This window comes from Rhinolophus sinicus, chromosome 3, assembly GCF_057876585.1.
Source record: "Rhinolophus sinicus isolate RSI-liver-muscle chromosome 3, RSI-T2T, whole genome shotgun sequence".
Classification (NCBI taxonomy): Eukaryota; Metazoa; Chordata; class Mammalia; order Chiroptera; family Rhinolophidae; genus Rhinolophus; species Rhinolophus sinicus.
In genome coordinates, this window is record NC_142503.1 from 4,898,253 (window position 1) to 4,919,407 (window position 21,155).

General features: G+C 43.4%; 1 protein-coding gene across 1 annotated transcript in view; it reads left to right on the forward strand.

Annotated features, from left to right (window-relative positions):
- The window catches only part of ADCY2 (adenylate cyclase 2), a 348,725-nt gene that overhangs the window by 305,808 nt on the left and 21,762 nt on the right, over positions 1–21,155 (forward strand). Inside the window, exons 18-20 of the mRNA XM_074329098.2 lie at positions 4,954–5,123; positions 13,684–13,768; positions 18,484–18,642. Of these exons, the coding sequence (XP_074185199.1) occupies positions 4,954–5,123; positions 13,684–13,768; positions 18,484–18,642 (414 nt within the window). The remainder of the gene's footprint in view (positions 1–4,953; positions 5,124–13,683; positions 13,769–18,483; positions 18,643–21,155) is intronic.

Sequence of the window (21,155 nt, forward strand, 5' to 3'; positions counted from 1 at the left end):
TTAATGCTCTCACAGACAACTCTTGCCCTGTTCTCTTAACTGCTACATTATCCCAGCATTTGACGTTTCAATTATATATCTGAATTTCTGGGTTTGTTGCTCGTAGATTTTGCTAATTGTTCCAGTGAATTGGTGTTAGCTCCCTGACACTGTGATGGCAGGACCACATTTTGGATTCCTGCTTCTCCTTTGATTGCAAATACTGTCCCATGATAATATCCTCAGTAATCGTCACTGACTCGTTGTAACCAATGTCCCAACAGGCCTAGATTGAAATTTCAAAAATTACTAACACATCAGTCTTTTAAGTGAAAAGATGTAAATCAGTTATTTACTGCTTATATCTTTTAGTCCATGAATTGTGCAAAAAAAAAGTATATTGATACTCTCCTTTACATTTTATGAAGAATCATCTAAAAGTAGCATAGATTATCCCGATTCCATTTCTGTCTCATATAGTCAGTTTAGAGAATGCTAAATGAACTATTTGGGGGACTGAAATTGATCATTTAATATGTATTTTTTAAAACGTACTGCCAATCTTTTAAACCCCACTAGCAATTGCGATAAAGATTTCCTTTCCTCATTTTTCTTTCACTGACTTGCTCCCTTGATATTTGGCTTTGATGCTGTTCCTCATCTTGCCATTTCCACTTCCTGGGACTCTCACAGCTGTGTGTATAGAGAATAGGGGCGTCTGCATCTGGTGTTCTTCTGAGGCTGTGACTCTGGCAGAGGCATCTGACCGGGGTCCATAGGAGGTCACTGTGGGCTCAGGAAGAGAGAATGGCAGAAGTTTCCTCCTGGATCCAAAGGGTCCTGGCTTTCATTTTAGGCACTAAAGCCCAGGGAGGATTAGACACATCTTTTTGTTATTAATTAAGTGGAAAGTGAGAGATGAGACCCATAGGCACTTACCAGCCGTGATCTCACTGTGGACAGTGTGGAGCTGCACTCTTTGGAGAAAGATTTCAACTAACGGTGTGGGCTGCCTCTTCCTCCTTGAATGGATGGTGTTAGCAGCACATGGTCCATAGGCCAGTGGCAGGAGAACACCTCCAAACTGTCCCCATGTGACATTCACAAGACACTTGAATGGTTTAAAGTAAAGATGCCTTTTCACAGGATAGAAAAACAGATCTGGCAAAGTATTTTTTTGAATCTCTCCATTCAATATTTTTGGGTAGAACAAGTCACCAAGCGTGGCACCACTGCAGGCAATACGGTCCTTCTGAATTTCATTTGGGTAAGTCTGTATGATATCCGATTTTCAAAAGAAGCAAATCACTAGAAACCCAAGATGGGGAAAGGTCATACTTACTTCAGCCTTTGAAAAGATCCTGCAAAAATACACAATCAACTCTTTAAAATCTTAGCCAACAGGCTACTGTTGTCCCAATAATAAGACTTCAGAAACAGAATTATGCTGGCTTTGCCAAGGTACTCGGCGTGCTCACGTCCTGTCTATACAGGAAGGAACACTTTTGTTTACTCAAAAGTTTAGGGGTCCCAAAGGAGCCCAGAAAATCCTGGCTTCCCCTTTCATAGGTGTTGGGAAACACAGGGAAAGTTTCTTTGTGTATGTGCACAGAGTACACCTCATGCCTCTCAAAGCCCATCTTATGTGACACCTGTGGCTGACAGGGGAGTGACAGGACTGCCACCATCACTGCTGTGGGTGGATGAAGTGATGCATCTTCTTAAGGGCCATTTATAACAGGCATCAGAAAGCATCCACACAGACATACTTTATACCCTGCAACACTCATTTTGAAAATCAATGTTAATGGTGCGAAGACTTAGCTCCCAGGGCGTCCATTAAAGTGTTTGCAGAACATCAACAATAAACAAGCAAAACAAAGCAAACAACCTAAAAGTTAGAACACATTCCATTGTTTCAATAAATGAATTCTATTATTTAGTCATATCCAGCCATTACAAAAGATGTTGTAGAAAAGACATAGAAATATATATTTTGATAAGTTATTAATTAAAAATTATCATTTAAAAACACCTCAAACAGTATAACACCAATTTTCTAAAATAATCATGCCAATAGTAAGTAGCAGAAGAAAAAGCCTGGAAAGATATACACAAAATAATTAATACCCTCAAGTTGGATATTGGGGATAGTAGGAGACCCTTATTTTTTTACCTGTCCTTTGTGTCTTTCCTAATTTTTAACATCAGAGGTATTATTTCTGTAAGCAGAAAGAAAAGAGTCATTTAAAAATGTCCGGCAAAGTCAACCGTAGGAACTTGGCCATGTGGGCACTCGGTACTCTACCAAGCACTTAGAGCTTCCCATCAGCAAAACTACCCTGTTAGCAGGTACTGTGGGAATTCCCATTTTCCAGGTGAGGAAACTGAGGCCAAAGGAGACTTCAGTGCATTCCCCAGGATACCAGTGGCTATTCCCTTAGTGTTAAAATACCAGTTGAGTGCATTGATTAATTATATCAAAAATGTCAATGACTATATTAACTGATATTCACTTAGCTAACTTAATGTTAACTAATATTAATGAATGATATTGTTTAGTAATTAAAATAATATTAATAATTACTAATTTAAATTATCATATAAATAATGAGTACAACTCTTAACTACTCATTAGATTAACTGTATCAAACCTGTATAAAAATAAGGTCACCAGGACTTCTCCCCTAATAGAGAACAGCTCGGGAGCCTGAAGTCCACCACTGGCCATTCTCCCTGGTGGGCTGCGTCCTGAGGTAGTGACGGCTGACAATCAGGGCTTCTGGCGTGGCTTTCTTGACTTATTCTCCCTCATTCACACATCCCTCTGTGGCATCTGCGGGGTCCCAACCTACCTTTAGTTAGTTCCCAGAATACCTCATGCGTGGCCTGCAAGCATTCTAGAGAGTTTTTTTCTTAATAGAAAATAGACTAAAAGCCTATTTTCCATTAACGTATGTATGTTCATAGATAGTCCTGAAATGTGAAAGCTTTTTAAAAGCCTTAGGAACTCATTTTAAAATGTAAAGCCATAGACCTGTTTGTACAGGGATTGGCTGGCATGTTGTTGTTTAATCAGGGTTATTACAGAAAACCTTTACAATCCCCCCCTAAAAAATATCCATCAAAGTGGCCCCTTATTTTGCTTTTCATTTGATGAGGCTGAACTGGTTGATACCTGTCATTCTAATAATGGTTTTTGGCATAATTTTAGAAGCAGAATCCTTTTTAAAACCAAATCTCACAACGATCCCCAGTTTATACCTATAACAGCAGACTCTACATAAAGGACGAATCACGCTGTCCGACCACTGCAGCTCACTTTTTGACTTTCCTTTCTTCGCCAAGAACAGCACTGATGAGCTAATATCGGTAGCCTTCCAGAGCTTATTGTGGATGACCTTAGCTGGGGAAGTAAAAGAGCTGGAAGGGCAACAATAAGCAATTTATCCATAGCTTATTCCATGTAATGAAACTAAAATGGAGTAGCTTACAAAGTGGGCTGGTTTTTAAAGACAGGGTTTATCAAACATCCATCAGATATATGTTTTATTACAATTATTAAACTTTTTTCAGTACTTTTTCTGTTCCAGGAATGCTAAGCTAGTACCATAACCCCTTGTTTGTAAAAACCGTAATGTAGCAAATCAAGGCTTTGAGAGCATGGCAGCCATGTCATTTAGTCCCTCCAGGCTCTGAGCGTTATTTCTTCTTCTCAGTGACCTGAGAAGACAGTGAGGATATTATTACCCTCATTTTACAGATGAAGGCCCTGCAACACAGGCAAGCTAGTCACTGACCTAAAGTAACTCAGGTAATGAGTGGCTAAAGCAGGATGGAACCCAGGGCTATCCTGACTCCACTGCACCTGTCCATTGTGGTAAATAGTGAGAAAGTTAACCCTGGGCAGCTTTAACCCCTGCAGCTGCTCCCTATGAACTGAAAAGATGTCAAGGACCCACTTCTTCCCATCCTCGGTTCTTCCTGTTTCTTCCAGTGTCTGTCCATTTCCAGGGTATTTGACTTACCTTGGTCAAAACTTTTAGTTTTTAAAATCCTTTTTGTTTTAGATAGCCCCCCTGACACACAGTTTTCTTTTAACAAAATGCCTGTTCTTGGTATGCTTTTAACAGAAATATCCATATTGATTTATAGCCTCTTAATGAATTAAAGAAAGCCCAATCCCCTCACCTTCCCCGTTATCACCCCCCACCCTTGGGATTAGAAAGCACAAAATTGCCACGGGGATACAAAAGTAAATTTGGGGAATGTAATCAATAACATTGTAAAGATTTTGTAGGGTATCCGATGGACACTTGTCTCATTAGGGAGACAACCTCAGGGATGATGTAGATGCCTGATCACTGCACTGTACACCTGAAGCTGAAGCTGAACAATAATGAATGTCAACTATGTATATACATAGTTCCAAGAAGCGGAGTACAACATTAGGAATAGAGACAGTGGAAATGCAATGGCTGTGTGCGATGTCAGAGGGGTAGTGGATGGGGGTGGGGGGTTGACACTGTGTGAGGGATATAAATGATAAACGTCTAATTAGTGCTTTGTTTTGTGCACCTGAAACTAATAAAAAACAAAAGGCCAAAAAAGATTCTGTATGCTCTAATTTTTAAAAAATCTGTAAATGTGTAAGTAGTCATATTTTCATTTTCAAGAAGCAAATGGCATTGGCTTATAATGTCCAAATTTTTTTGGATTATTTCTATTTGACAATGTGCATGATTATTTTTATTAAACATGCTAAGCTGGGCCAGCAAGCCACGCAATGAGTATTCTAGATCAAATGTGTTCAAGCACTGACCACTGGATCCATGAGCAGAAAAAGGCATCTGGTTTCACAGCACATTTCTAAGTTAACCTGTGAGCTTGGTGGTGGTCCCCAGTTTTCATTCTTACTTCAGCATTTGTCAGGAGAGGTCCTGAGTATTCATCTGACGTGTCTTTCTGTTCTAGTACTTCATATACAGCTGCATTCTGGGACTGATATCCTGCTCGGTTTTCCTGCGGGTGAATTACGAGTTGAAAATGTTGATCATGATGGTGGCGTTGGTGGGCTACAACACCATCTTTCTCCACACGCACGCCCACGTCCTGGATGATTACAGCCAGGTCTTATTTGAGAGGTAACCTTCTTCCCCTTCCTCCTCTTTACATTAGTTCTTTCTGGGGACATTGGTAACGTGAGTGTGGGTTGAGTAAATGCAAAGTAGCAATAAGAGAGTCACTAGTAATCACTGTGTGAGAGTTTCCTTCAAGTGATGGTTCAGAGGATGATGTGTGTGTTTATTACAGATTGTGTAGAATGTGTATTATCATAGACGCTCAGAAAGCATGCAGTGGTTTAGAGAGTTGATTTTGTTATGTTAGTCTATCGATAAGAATAATCTGGGGTTTCTCACCCTCAGCATTATTGATGTTTTGTACTGAATAACTTTCTGTTGGGGGTGAGGAGCTCCCCTGTGCATTGTAGGATAATTAGCAGCCTCCCGACCTCTGCCACTTCATGCCAGACACAATCACCCAAAGTCATGACAACCAAAAATGTCTCCAGACATTGCCAAATGTGCCCTGTAAAGCAAAATAGCCCCCATGTTCAGAACAGTTGCTTCGACTTACACAAAAATACTGGAAAAATAAGTGGATGTATTTCCGAGTTATAATGCTAAATTTCATATGGGAAAGTTCCTAAAATACCCTTGTATAGAAGGGAGAGCTTCTATCAACTGTGGCAATTCTCTGTTCTATGAAGAAATTGACTTCCAAGAAAAGGTATAATTGTATTTGTTACTCTCCCAGCCTTAGGACTAGATGCTCATGGAACAATCTCTCAGGGCCATTCACTTGGTTTATACAAGGTTTCCTGTAATCAAATTGCTTCCATAAGCTTCTAATGAATATTATATTCCCTGCTTGAGAAAAGGTTTAATCATCATGATATTCTCCCTCTTACATTTTAACAGCAAAACAATGTTTTATCCCAAGTGTTAGATTTATTTCTGGACCCACCAGCCTTCATGTTTCTCCTGTGAGCGCTTTAAGTAATCCTCCATAATATTTCTATATTTCTTTTAACATAAAGCAAATCCTCAAATATTTGCAAGGATTCATTGCTCTGGAAAGATGGTTTGAGTTGAGAACGCACAACCACAGACTTCTCCTTTGCAGCCCAGTGTCAACCACAGTGGGTCCTTCCGTGAGCAAACGTTTCTGACCAATAAGAACACTTTCAGAACCACAACTGCATTGCCTTCTCTTCACCTAATTTAATTGTCATCATTCTCCACACCATAAAGTCCTAATAATCTGTAATCAAGCTTAGGGTAGTAGGGTGGCAAAAACGTATAATTGTATTAAGGAAATTTGATGATTCCTTAGCCAAGATGAGAATGAAACCAGAAGTTAATTTTCCAATAAATTCTCAAAATTGTCAACCAAACATGCTTTAATATTTCTGTACTGTGTCCAGACAGCCCGTATCAAATCCCTAACTAAATGTACCGTTACTGATTTTTACACACAGCAGACGATGATATTTAACTCCCCTTTATTAAATTGAAAGCTCCTGAATGTGCTGCACAGCTGTAGCAAAAGAAGAAATGAGATTAGCAAGTTCCTGATGGGTGACATTTACTCTTTGGGGACCCGCGTGAGAAGCACTGCCTGTGGTTAGGACCTCAGCAGCAAGACAGCAGTACTTTGGTTGCAATAAAGGAGTTTCTCCTGTCAGAGCCGCTTCATTTCCTTCCAGACCTTTTGTGTTTGTTCTCTTGGTTTTGTCGTTATGATGGCCCTAAAGCCAGGGGGGGCTGACGTGAGCAGCCTCAGGGCCTGGCCTTCACTTCCAGCAGGAAGCCAGTATCCTCTCTAGGTGGGGTGCACCTGTCTCCCCATTGCTAATCTTGACCTTAAAGTTCTGGCACTTCCAGACCTCATTCCTTCCCGAGATGCCACAATACTCCCAAAGCATTCGTCCACCGAAAGATGGATATTACATGAATTATAACATAATACCAATTTTCTCTAATATCAGTTTAAAAATAAACCCAAGTGAGAGACTCTGAAAAGTGGAAGTTTAGAATTCCCTCCTGATTTCTCAGCCTTCTTGTGTGTTTGATGCAACCCGGTACCTCACGCCAGAGCCCAAACCCATCAATGTCAATGTTTGGTTTCTCTTCTGAGATTTAAGAGATTCCCCATCAAACGACTGAACCAGATTTCTTCATCCTTTGTCTGGCTTACTGATGCTGACACAGCTCTTTCAGAAAGGAAAATTGAACGAGGATCCTTTAAAAAGTAAACAAATAAAACTGATCTGGGCTGGTGCCTTGAGAGTGACTGTCCCTAAGTCCCAAGCCAGGCATCCCCTTTAAGGAGGGAACTAGCTTAAGGAGCACAGATGTGAGGAGCTGTGCATGGTCAGAGTCACAGAAAAGTGACATCAGCATCAGGACGAAATAAGATGTCTCTCATTTCCCACCCCCAACCACAACAATAATAATTGGCACCTCCCACAGACTAATAATTTGCATCTGTGCGAGCAGTGCACTCCAGTACCACAAGCCAAGGGGTCTGGGAGGAGTCTTACCTACCCATGTATCAGGTAATCATCATACAGACCTTGGTCCCGGGCATGGGCCCTGGTGGCCCATGGACCTATCCCAGCCCCTCTCAGCTGTGGTCTGGGAGCCCCTGAAAGATACTCCTAGCCAGTCACCCGTGGACCAGACAGCCTTTGTGGAAGTCCACATTCCCAGAGGAGAGGTTCCAGCGCACCACTGGAAGAAAACTGCAAGCTTGAATGCATTGAGGTAGGAACAGTTTGAGTCCACCCCCCTCCCCCCTCCCCCAAGGCAGCACAGCTTAGGGCCAAGAGACCTTCTCACCCATGGTTTCTCCTGCGGAGGAAAAACACGCACGTGTGATGAGCACCGGCTTCCCAGCTGTACAGGACGCTACAGGAGGCCCGTGTCTTTCTTGACCCATCCAGAGTACTAAATCGGAAACGTCATGACTGGGGGTCACGAAGAGCTGCAAGAATGGCAGAGAGGACTCTCAAAGGGCATTAAAGGGATTCTGCTAACTGCATTGTAGCCTCCATCATGCATTCTGCCCATGAGCCGCAGGGAGCACCTCACCTATGGTTCCCCCCACCCCAACTGGCCCACAGGTACCCTGTGCTCCATGTACCTCACCCGGCACCCCTGCTCTGTGTGTGGCCAGCTCCCTGTGTGCACCCCACTGGCAGTGGAGAGAGCGAGCGTTGGCTGAGGGCTAGTGAGCACACACAGAAAGCTGGCCCAAACATGCAATTTCAACATCAGCAAGTTTTGTTTGGGAAAACAAAACGGAAGCTGTCAGCAGTGGACCTGGGGCATTGCAGGATGGGCAGGAGGAAACGGTCTTAAAAATTCTGCCACACAAAGGAGCAAGACGTGCTTTGCAGTTTCCAAGGACACACAAATGGTGGACATGTACATGAAAAGATGCTCAACATCACTAATCAGGGAAATGCAGATCAAAACCACATGAGATATGGCCTCACCTGTCAGAATGGCTGTCACCAAAAAGACAAGAGATAACAAGTGCTGGCAAGGACATGGAGAACAGGGACCTAGTGCATTGTTGGTGGGAATGTAAAATGGGGAGCAGCCACTGTGGAAAGCACTGTGGAGCTTCCTCACAAAATTAAAGACAGAACTGCCATGTGATCCAGCAACCCCACTTCTGGGTCTCTATCCAAAGGAAATGAAATCAGGACCTCGGAGAGATATCTGGGCCCCCATGTTCATTGCAGCATTATTCACAATAGCCAAGACATGGAAACAACCTAAGTGTCTGTCAATGGATGAATGGATAAAGAAGAGGTGATCTATATATAAATATAGATATAGCACGCTTTTACCTCAGTTTATCTACTATTACCAACACAACAGAAACTAAGTTTCTTGAGGTACTTTTCTTCGTAAAAAATAGAGGCTTACTTCACCAAAAGAACATAAAATTTGTCAATTTAAATGTTTGCGTCTACCTGCCTGGACTGCTTTCTCTCCTGAGAGGAATGCAAACATTGTTTTTTCCCTCAGCAGAACTGTTTGCCTTTAGGTTAGATGCTGGTTCACCGGGTGATCCCTGGTGACATACCCGTCACTCAGTTTGTCAGGTTTCTTTGTTCCTTTGGACTGTCAAACTTGAGAGCCAAAGCGAATGCCCTATTAACAGCCTCAGGTAAAGGCCAACTATAAATTAGCGTGTGGCTATAGGCATATTGGGTATCTAAGTCTTCAGACTCCAATTTTAGGTATCCAAGAAAGCATATTTGGTCACATTTTGGTTGGAACTTTGGCTGAGTTCTGAGTCTTAGAGTTAGAAACTTCTTCAGTTCTGTTAGCTCTGTCTTGCCCACTGTATAACTCACTGATGGAACAACCCTCGTATGTGAAAGTCTGGAGTGGATTTCATCCTTAAAACTTAAAGGAGAGAGAGAGAGAGAGAGAGAGAGAGAGAGAGAGAGAGAGAGAGAGAGAGAGAGAGAGAGAGAGAGAGAGAGAGAGAGAGGCCTGACACCCAATTGGCTATCGTTTTTATATAAATGGCTAACCTAAGGGTTATGGGTTGAACTGTGTCCCCAAAAGAAGATGTGTTGAAGATCTGAAGCCCTGTACCTCAGAACACGACTTTATTTGGAACCAGGTCATTGCAGATGTATTGAGTTTAGATGAAGTCATACTGGAGTAAGGTGGGCCCTAATCCAACATGGCTGGTGTCCGTATAAGAAGATGACCAAAGCAAGACAGAGATACACAGGGAGAATGTCATGTGATGATGAAGGCAGGCATTGGAGTGATGCAGGAATGAGCCAAGGAGCACCAAAGCTAGTGGCCAACCACCAGAAGCTAGGACGGGGCCAGCAAGGATTTCCATGCAAGTTTCAGAAGGAGCATCGCCCTGCCCTGCTGACACCTCGATTTCAGACTCTGGCCTCCAGGACTATGAAATAATACATTTCTGTTGTTTTAAGCCACAGAGTATGTGGTTTGTTGTTTTGGCAATCTTGGGAAACTAATAAAATGATCAACTCAATTGACTAGACTCTGCCAAGAAGACCTCCTGAAATTTGATTCTATTCCAGATGCTTCCTCCACACACCAAGTTCCTTTTCCTCTCACCTCTCCCACAAACATACAAACAACAAGGTAACCCAGGAGTGAATCTATGGACGGAGAAATTCGTCCTTCAAGCTATAGGAACCCTGACAGCAGCCATCCATGAGAGGCCCACAGGGGAGACAGGGGCTCTGGGGGGCATTGACAGTGCTTGAGGGCTAGTTGAATAAAAGAAGGTTTAAAGACATCTGAGTGAAACCCAAGAAAACAAGATGCAGTCCTTCCTAGTACAGAGACTCTCAGGAGTGTAAACGGTACCCATGTGTTGGTACACAAGTCTGTTCTACAGGCTGTGCTGTCGCTCCTGATGACTGAGGTCCACTTAGGTCTGTACTTTCAAGTCCACTACCCCACCCCGCAGTGAGAGCCCTCCATGTCTTGCTTATCCCTAGTCCCCACCTGCAGCCACCACGAAGACTCAAGGACTGGGAGATGAGCAGAGCAGGACACTTCCACCCCTAAACCAATGTTTAAATGCATTAATAGGAGGACTGCCAAAAAAGGATTTTTCCCAGGAGGTTGCTTACATGTATTTTCTGTGTGATTAATTGCAAACCCAGTTGGGACCTCAGAGAACGCTCCAGAAAGGCTGTGCTTGCATTGAGGACTCTTTTCTCCCTATCAAGCTAGCTGTGACTAGAAGAATCTGCTCATCAGCCTATGGAGGTCAGCAGGCCATGAATTGCATAAAGGGATCCTCCCTCCCACTCTCCATCAGTGAGAGGGACCTGAGCTGGCTCTGTATGTTTGGGGCACCTGGCCCCTTTCCTGGGAATGCAGAGGGGACATGAGGTCTGATTGGTTGCACCAATGAAGCTACTGTAAGGTCCTGGCCTGGGAGTTAGCATTTCACTCTTAGCCTGGGGCTTACAGGGATGGTGGGTGGGAGAGGGAGGTGGCCCAGCTGCTTTCTCAAACCCTGGAATTGTGAAGTGGTAAGATGTTCGTGAAGCAATATGAAAATTAAAAACCCAGCCTGCACCATCTTCTTGGGCTGTTGGCTGCATTGTACCACTTTTACTAACTGGTCAAGATTGTGTGGATACAATCAGTATAGGGGAAAAAAAATGAGTTTAGCATTCATTGAAGTCAGCGAGTTTATAAACATCTGCTCCCCTGAGTCCCTTCAACTGTGCTGTTTGACACAGCTGACAGGGCTCCAAAGGAACCTTGTTTCTTAAAACCAACATTAGCAAGACAGGAAAATGGCACTTTTCAGCTTATTTCATTCTCACAGAGAAGCTGGTGACCTCGTTATGCCTGATGAGCTCGGATTCTTCCAGCCACAGCAGGTTTGGTCAGGAGGAAAGCACCCTAAATGCACACAACCTTTCTGGAGAGTTCTCTGAGGTCCTAAGCTCTTGAACCACTGAGATCAGGCAATTGTGTCCTCATTTCTGCAGGAATCCACTTTCCTTTTGAGCTTGGAACTTGCGTTTTGTTAATGACATTCACCACTCATTCCTTATCTGTAACTGCCTAGTTCCATCCCCTCTCTTGTACTCTGGTTAATACTGAAAATCATGAGTGCCAATTAGGAACTGCTTCCTGTGTGGCAGGCTCTGTACCAGGTGTACAGTCACCAACACATCCCATAAGGTAGGTATTGGCACCCCCTTGGGCTGATAAGGAACATGGGATTTGGAGGGGTTTATCCTGGGTCCCACAGCTCAGTGCAGAGGGTGAAGCCAAGACTCCAACCTGGGCTATCTTACTTCAAAGCCCACCTGAGCTCTTCTCTTTAGTATTGTTTTCAATTCCTCTTATTATCGCATCAGCACTTCAACCCTCCTTGGAGAAGCAGAAAAATCTCAAAGCAACTTCAATTCACAAGCAGAAAGTGATATTTATAAATGATTTAATGTGATGTATGATGCTTGTGTGACATGATATCTCTACATTATCAAGATTTATTTCAAGTCTGTCTTATAGTTACATGTGGGAAACTATCATTTGTCAGCTTATGCAGGACTACCATGGGGGATGGCAGTAGATTTCTCCTGGCATGCTGTGTTTTCAGGCTTCTCCACAGAGTTAGAACCAATGGGAGATATAGATATGGATATGATATAGATATAGATATAGAGATAGATATAAATATGGAGAGAGAGATGGATATAGAGAGATGATATAGATATAGACATATATATATATATAGATATAGATATAAATATAGATATAGATATAGATGGATAGAGACAGACGGATAGAGATAGATAGATGATATATAGACACAGACATCATACAGATATAGATACAGATATAGATATAGATAGATATGGATAGAGATATAGGTAGATGATATAGATATAGACAGAGACATGCTATAGATGATAGAGATGTAGATATATAGATTAGACAGACGGGTATGATTTATCACAAAGAATTGGCTCACATGATAATGGAGGTTGGCAAGTCCAAAATATGCAGAGCTGATATCCCAGTTTGAGTCTGAAGGACAGAAGCTGCTATAGGACCAGGAAGAACCAATGTCACAGTTCACAGGTGGGAGACAATTCTCTCTGGCTCAATGTTGGGTCAACTTTTGCTTCTGTTCAAGCCTTCAAGTGATGGATGAGGCCCGCCCACATTATGGTGGGCAATCTCGTTTATTCCATCTGCCCATCGAAATGTTAATCTCATCCAAACCATCCTCACAGAAACACCCAGAGTAATTAATGTTTGACCTAATAGCACCTTGTGGCCCACTCAAGTTGACTCATAAAATTGACCACCCCACAAGCAAACTCAGATGTGTGGGTGGTCATTGCCTAGAATATTGAGGTGAGGATGGAGGGCCCCGGCCAGCATGGGAGAACTTGGGCAGGGATACGTGACTGATGTCTGCCTGGAACTGAGGGGAAGTGGGCCAGTGGATCTAGGGTTTCCATCCTTTTCATGCCCTTCTGACACAAAAGCATTTCTATGAAAGCGGGAGTAAGCATGGGTGCCTGCGAGAAAGTCGTATGCAAGTATCTTATTCATAGATTACAGTAGCTTGCAGAAATTGTTTCCTTCTTCATTTTTACACCTTACATGATTATTAAATTCTAGCAAGCTATGTCTTTCTGAGAATAATGACTTAAAAAAACGGAAGGTATCATACGGAAGATGGGACAATGAAGTTCGTGAACTTTCTGCTGTGTAAGCACATGGTGGAAAGTTTGCGAACTTAATTGTGCAACCTTCATATATCACATTATCCATATTTATAGTGTAAAAATATTACTAAGACTCTGCTATTCCTTCCTCTTATATTTGTTAGAGCTTGGTATAAAGTAAGAAATCTATATTAATTTGGAGAGACTTTTTTTTTATTGCACTCTCAAAATGGGATTGTTTTGTTGTTTTGATGTAATCTGGGTTTGAAGATACATTTGAAAACACGCGTGTGTTTGGTGGGAGTAGAATGTAGACAGGCACTAGAGATTCTGAAGTTGCTGCCACAACTTTTAAGTCCTGTGTGTCTGTCATTTTGCATTGTTTTTGTCTGTTTTTTTGTTTGTTTGTTTTTTAATAGACCAGGCATCTGGAAAGACCTAAAGACCATGGGCTCAGTATCTCTGTTTATATTCTTCATCACACTGCTTGTCCTGGGCAGACAGGTAAGAAGTCTGTTTTTTGCCTAACTTCTGTACCGTGCTGTGTTCATAATACTTGGCTGACGTGCATTGTAGTTACTTTCATGCAAACAAATGTTCGAGCATCAGAATCATCTCATGTAGGGGAAAGTAGGGAGCTCGGGGGTGTGGGCTTAGATAGAGACAAAAGGAAAAAGCGCTTTCATTTTTTTCCACAAGTGGCAAACTTTGTGAATATTAGTGATCCAAGTCAGTTTTCTTGTTAAAGCTCAAAATACATTTTGGATGTCTCGTAAGGCTAAAAAAAGTGTTCCTTCATAGCTGACATCCCTTGACTAGAGTTTCATTTGCTTTGGAAAAAGCATCTTGACTGGGGTTTCATTTGCTTTGGAAAAAACATCTTGACTGGGGTTTCATTTGCTTTGGAAAAAACATCTTGACTGGGGTTTCATTTGCTTTGCAGAGTGTAGGGCATGCCTTTTTTTTTTTTTTTTTTTTTTTTTTTTGCTGTTGCTTGCAATCATTTCTAGAAATACAGTCCTCTGTTCAAACATTTTATTTTGTGATGTGAATGAACCTGTTCCTCCTTGGGCCCCCCACCCCCTGTTGGTCTCCCAGTAGAGGCTGTGAGTGCAGGGGTTTTTACAGGCAATATTCTTCCTCTGCCTGCCCATAAAGACAATCGTCCAAAGAACAGACTCATCTCATGCCAGGCAACTCTGCCTTCCTCAGTCCAAATTTGCTTTGAGTGATTCAATGGAGAGCGTGAGTCGAAGAAGTGATTCACTTGGAAATAACCAGCTAAGATACAAAGCCAATTAAATTACATACACATCACTAAACTGTTAAGTAGGAAGCTGTCGATCGTCAGGGCAGAATCCAGATCTGTGAGTGACAGCCCAGTAGCCTGGGGACACTGTAGTCTTCTATCGGCCGGAGCAGTGCAAATGGCAGCCTTCCCCAGAGGTCAGGGGACAGCCCTCACCCCTGTTCCTGGAGCTTGGGAGATCCCTGTCTCGCCACTGCCCTCCCCTGCCTCTGTCCCTGGCACCTCCTTGGTTCTGCTGCCTTTGGCTTGCGTTATTGACAACCTGTACATTTCAATTAACCTATTATAAAATACCCTGTCCTGGTTTTTGTTTTGTTTTGTTTTTGCCCCGGTTGCGTTCGTTTCTCCTACTACCTGGTTTTCTCTATAGTGACCAGCTGTCTGTTCTCACTCATGGAGAAAAGGCACGTCCTCCCCCAGGAAACGCTGTAGTGTTGAGGTAAAAGAACCAGAGTTCCTTGCAGAGTATCACCTAGACATCATCCCTCAAGAAACAACATGGCCATCCCTCTGCGGGGTCACCTGCTTCTCCGTTTCCTACCTGGGATGTTTTGTCCTGCACTTTCTCCCGTTAGAATGACCACTCAGATGGCTTCATAGCAATACCTTTAAGAACCTAGAATAGAATTGAACTCTCCCACATACGTATTGATCCTTGAGATGATAAACACTCCATCCCACTACATAAATGTTATTGAATCCTCCGCTGCCCATCGGTCGCTTTCTAATGGATTTAAGATAAATAGTCAAAATCGTTAATGCTGGTCTTACAGGAGCCATTCCTTTTTGTCCCTAATGTGACAATAAGTAATATGTACATTTGAGGACTCAAAGTCATCACTTTCCCCGGGAGTACTCATATGCATAGTCGTCCTTTAACAAGTAGCACCAAGGTTATTCCAGCGGGAGCCAGGAGGCTGACCTGCGGTCTGAATCATTAAGAGAGTGACTTGCTAAGGTCCCAAGACTTCCGGGCTAAGAAGAACTGCAAAGTCTGACATATAGCGTTTCTGTACACCCTTCTGGAAAAACAAATATGTTATTAACTGACATTCGATATTTGAAATCAGGTTTTTAGGTTTCATATGTGTTCATATCCTCAGAGTTGTTTATTTCCTGAATGGTTTTGTAGACCATCATACAGACATTTTGCAACTTATTTTTGTCATCATTTGTCCTAATGGCTCTCCAGCCCCATGACCATCTTTTCTGAATTGATGGTGATGTGTTTGCTTTCTGAGCAAGTTAGTATACTAATATTGCTGTCGGTTTCTAAGAAATCTTAATGAAAACATAATACATGCCCTGGATAAGAGCTACAGTCCTGTTCTCTGTACTGAAATCGAGTTTGTGATGGAAATACTGGCCGACTCAAGGGCCTTTCCTGTATTTCTCCCGGGTTGAAGCAGCACACTGCCATCAAGGGTCTGCCTTCTAGGTGGGCTCACTCAAGATGTGGAAGCAGGCAGTTGGCAGCCTCGTGGCCCACGAGTGAGGCTGAGATCACTGTGTGTAACAGTTCAGAATCCAAGCAAATGTGATCACATGCTTCCTGCTCCCCGGCCAGGGACTGTTTCTTCTGTCTGTGTAGATAGACATAAATCCCTCTCATTCCTCAGTGTGTTTTCAGAACTAGACAAAGCACAGAAGTGACCTGGCGGCTGTGCTGGGATGTCAAACAGCAATGAGGGCCGCTGGGTCCCCATCTGGCCCCGATGTCACTTCCAGGCTTCCTGCCCTCTCCTGCCCTTGCAGTGAATGAGGAGCAGATGTCAGGTTTCTGAGTGGGCCCTGGGCCCCTGAGAACATGGGAATAGCCCCAGGTAGAGCCTGAGAGATGGGTGGCAATGTGAGGAATGGAGGGTCACGAGGCAGGGCTGCTGTGTTATTGGAAGTGACAGGCAGAGTCACGGAGACAGGGGCTCCCAACTCCTCTGCTGGATCTCTCCCCATTGGCTCCCCCTGTGATTCTGCCAAATCGCCCTTTCTTCCTCGTATAAGGACAGCAGCCATTGGAGTCCCCGCCCACCCTAAATCCGGGCTGATCTCTGCTGAGATCCTGAAGGTCATTACATCTGCAGAGACCCTCTTCTCAGTGAAGGTCACGGTCACAGACACTGGAGAATAGGACTTAGAATGGTCTTTGGGGGACACCGTTAAATCCATGAGAACCGGTGTGGGATAGAAACATTTGTCCTCCTTTGGGTGTTGCCACGAGAGTTTCTAACGAACCTGTACATCAAGGAGAAGACTGTATAGCAGAGTGTTGCTGTGGGAGGACAGACATGAAGATTTGGCAAAATGCCACTTTCCGTCCAGTGTGGCTGGTCCCAGGCTGCTCTGGTTCCTTGTGGTAGGAGACTTGCAAAACGCTTGCCTGCAACACACGAGCCGTTGCTCGGAGAACCTGAGCGACCTCTTCGTGTGGTTTACAGAAACCTTTCTAACCTGCATGAACTGGGCTTGCTGCCTGCCCACTGGCTCCTGGGTTTCTTCTCACGTTTCATTGCTGTCGAATCTGGAGCACATACCTGTGTCTTCTCAGTGCCACCATCATGGATTGTTCTGTCATTTTAGTTTAAAACCAGCCACGCCACAGGTTGATCCCCCAAAAGACCCAAATAAATCATCTATTCTCCAAGCAAGGGCCTTTTTTCATAAGTGCCTAGCATGATTGCCATAAATGCAGAATGTGGAGAATGGGGCATTAATGTAAAATTTTAATATGAACACACTTAAAATTATCTTTTGCAGTCTTTCTTAAAAAGGTCTGGCTATCGGACATAAAAATAAATGCCACCCCAGAGAAGGAAGAACAATTTCTGAGTGTGTCATATATAGTTTGAGGAAACCTAATTGATGAATGCCCAGTGTTCTTCAGGTTTCAGAATGTAGACTTTTTTTTTTAACTCTCCATTTGTTCATGAGCAGCCATTCATGTGTGTGTGTGTGTGTGTGTGTGTGTGTGTGTGTGTGTGTGTGTGTGTTTGTGGTTTTATACTGTCACTGGTATAATTAACCAAACCATAAAAGAAACAAACCCCCTGCATTTAGTTCCCCTTTGCACTTATTTGTCAATAAATTTCTATCTGTGCTGAGACGCTCTCTCTCGTAGGCCCTTCTGTTATAGGAGGAGTCGCTCAAGTCTATTTCCTTGTATTAAATTATTTACATCACAGCACAAAGTGGCGCTAAAGCCAAAGAGAGCCTTTGACAGTACACAGCCTCTCTATTTCCACATTGTTAACTGGTTTTTAAAAACATTACATTTTAATGCCTTATAAAGCATGAACACATATGTTTTTATTACCAGGCACCATCTTAATTAAATTACATCAAAATGAACTTTTGCCTAAATATAATGTAATTCTCTCAGTACAGTGAATTACCAAATGAAAAAAAATGCATATTTTTCAATGAATACTTAATTATATAATTTGTGCTAGGGGAAAACTGATTTTTAAATATTAAAAGCAAACTGCCATAAATGAGCACTATTATTTTTTAAAATGCAAATCATTCAACAAGGCACTCTCTCTGTTAATGTGCTTTTCACATATTCATTATTTATATTCTGTCATCCCTCTTTTCAAAAACTAATTCAAGCCATCTTCTATGAACAACTGTGCGAGACGCTTCCATGTCTTCTTTTCTTGCAAGCCTCCGATATAAGTACTTTCTCTATTCCTGAGGCTGGTTCTTTCCTGAACTAGTTGTTTGCACATCCATGTCGGAGGTTTTATGAGAGCCATTTGGGGGGAACAGAGGGCTTTGTAGGGAAGGTGACAGTTCTGTTTGGGGGTTCTTTTTTCGGTTTTGTTTCAGTCTTTTAATTTTCTCTTTAAAACCTCCGCTCTCTGGCAGGACGAGATGCCTATTGTTTCTTTACCTCTGTGTCCTCTTGTAACAGAATGAATATTACTGTAGGTTAGACTTCTTATGGAAGAACAAGTTCAAAAAAGAGCGGGAGGAGATAGAAACTATGGAGAACCTGAACCGCGTGCTGCTGGAGAATGTGCTTCCCGCCCACGTGGCTGAGCATTTCCTGGCCAGGAACCTAAAGAATGAGGTGAGACGACGTGGAGCTGGTGGCCTGGATGGGGCAGTGGGCTGACTAAGTGCTGTGGGCTGACTAAGCGTTGGGAACTCCAGGCAGTGACCTAAATGCCTGTGGTCCTCCAAACACCTCAGTGTTCAGGTCCAATATTGGCCTGAATTTGTCCATTTTCAGGAGGACACTGATTGGTTGTATAAACATCAGTCGAGAATAATGAATGTCTTAGCGTGGAGTTCATTCATTATTTCTCATTTTTCTCCCCCAATCACATAAAGTTCTGAAGGTTCAATACAAGGCACAGAGTTCCAAATAGGTCACAAAGTGGCCACCACCTTCTCCCTGGAGTGGGAGGACGCCTTCCTTGCCAGCATGAGATAGAGGCCCAAGTCCAGAAGCAAAATTAAATCCTGCATCCTACACTTCTACTCAGTGCTCATGGCTTCCCTGAGAGCCTTTTAAAGGTCTCAGAATTTCAAAGATATGAGGTAAAATATGGGAGTCATCAACACAAGAATAGATCAAAGTCCTGAGCCCATCCATTTGAATGGAGAAATGGGAATGTCATGGAATGTCTAAAGGAATGGATATTTAGCACTGAAAAGGCTGGGGTGTCATTTCAGCAATGCCGTAGCTTATGAAATGAAATTTCATGACTTTTTTTCATATTCCTGAATTACAAGAGTCAGCTGATGCACCTGCAGTGGAACTCTCTTAGTTTGTGAAACACGTATTTGAGCACCCACTGTGTGCAGAGCTGAGTTCAGTGGCATTCCAGAGAGGTCTGAGGTGCAGTCCTGTTCTTAGGACATTTTTAGTGAGGATGAACGGTAGGTGAGGGATGGACTAACCTACAGATGGATGAACTCGTGAACAGATAAGCTCAACCATGATGATGCTCTAGCAACCTCGAGGGAGAAGGCTGGGAACAGTACTTTTCTGAAGCATGTGTCAAGTTTATACTAAGGAGAAGTGCCAGGTGGGGGGTGAGATGCTGGACACTGTCACTGTCATCTTTCTGGGGCGTTCTGGGCGTGGTGAGCCAGTCAGGGTCCCCCAGTAGGTGTGACTGACCACAGGTCATTCACTCTTCGATTCCTTCTCGTGGGTTCTCCATGTTCAGTAGGGTATTCAGCAACCGATTTACCTTTTGGTCACAGATAATGAAATCACTACATGAATGAAAGGGACCATCTGTTTTCATTAGCCTCATAAGAGTTTCCTTATGTCTATATATCTAGGTATCAATTCAGTCTGTAAATTCATCATGTACGTAATGTTGCCCCTGCCCTCAGGCTGGGCTGGGCCTGGATACATGGATGAGAAGGGCAGAGGTGGCCTCGTCCTCAGGAGGGGACAGGATCCTCTTGTCTACCAGGGCACTGGCAGCATAAATGTGGGGGTCCAGAAAGGCCACCTCTGTGAGGCAGTGACTTCTGAACCTGAAAAGAAAATGCTAGAAACTAGTGGGAGATAGAGGATGAGGAGGGAGAAGGCGAGAATTTTCCAGGTCCTCAGGGCAACTTCCAGCCTGATACCAGGACAGTGCCTAGTTCGAGATGTGAAAAGGCCCCAGGGAGCAGCCGTGTAGGCCTTGCAGATCCCCTGCGCCCTCCTGAGGTCTCCCTGGGCCAGACTTGGGGAATCCGTGGATTCTCTCTCTTCTTTCCTGTTTGCCTGACTTATTCTAAGCCAGCCTCTGAACTCTATCGCCCCTCAAGAAATCACGGGAAAGCAGGATGGAGAAGGAAGGTGAGACCAGAGCTAGACTCGAATCTTAGCCCAGCATTTCCTATCATGTAAACCTGCAGTCTCCTCCTCTGTAAATTGAGAATAAAGTACCCGCCTCTGAGGGTTGAGTCGCGGGTGTATTCATGCCTGTAGAGTGTTCAGAGAGCTGCCCATCCTGTCATGCAGCAAACAGTCAGTCTGGTGATTTTCATGCTTATTCTTGGCATCGTCATCATTCCCCAGGCAGTCACTCTGGCTGACGTCAGCAGACAGTGGGGAAACGCAGGGTATGGAATATATATCCTTGCCTGGCTAGATGTACCCCATTTCCTTAACAGCAGGGAAGTCAGTGGAATTGATACCACTTTTATAAAATTGGCATTTTTAACTAGAACAGGTTTCTAGAAGGTTATCTTTCTGACTTAGTCAGCATTAAGTTTGGCAATCACACATGCCACTGGTTGTCTTCACAGGATGTGAGTGTTCACAAAAACAGCTTTGCAGCAAGAGAAAGTACAGGTCTCCACAATGAGCCAGCTCGACCATATTGAGCACAGAGAAGGAAAAGAAACCCTCGATTCTATTGTTTATGTATTTTGTACAGACTGTGAGGCAGTAGCAGAAGGCATTGCAGGGTGGATGGCCCAGAGAACAGGAAGATGACACGAGTCTAGCTTTTCCAGGAAGTGGCTGTGACCTGCCAGGGGTCGCCATTCCCCTGATGTGTTTGTTATGAGACCTAAGTAGGGGAAGAACATTCTTCTCAGAGACCACCCTGGAGTCACAGTGCTGTTGGA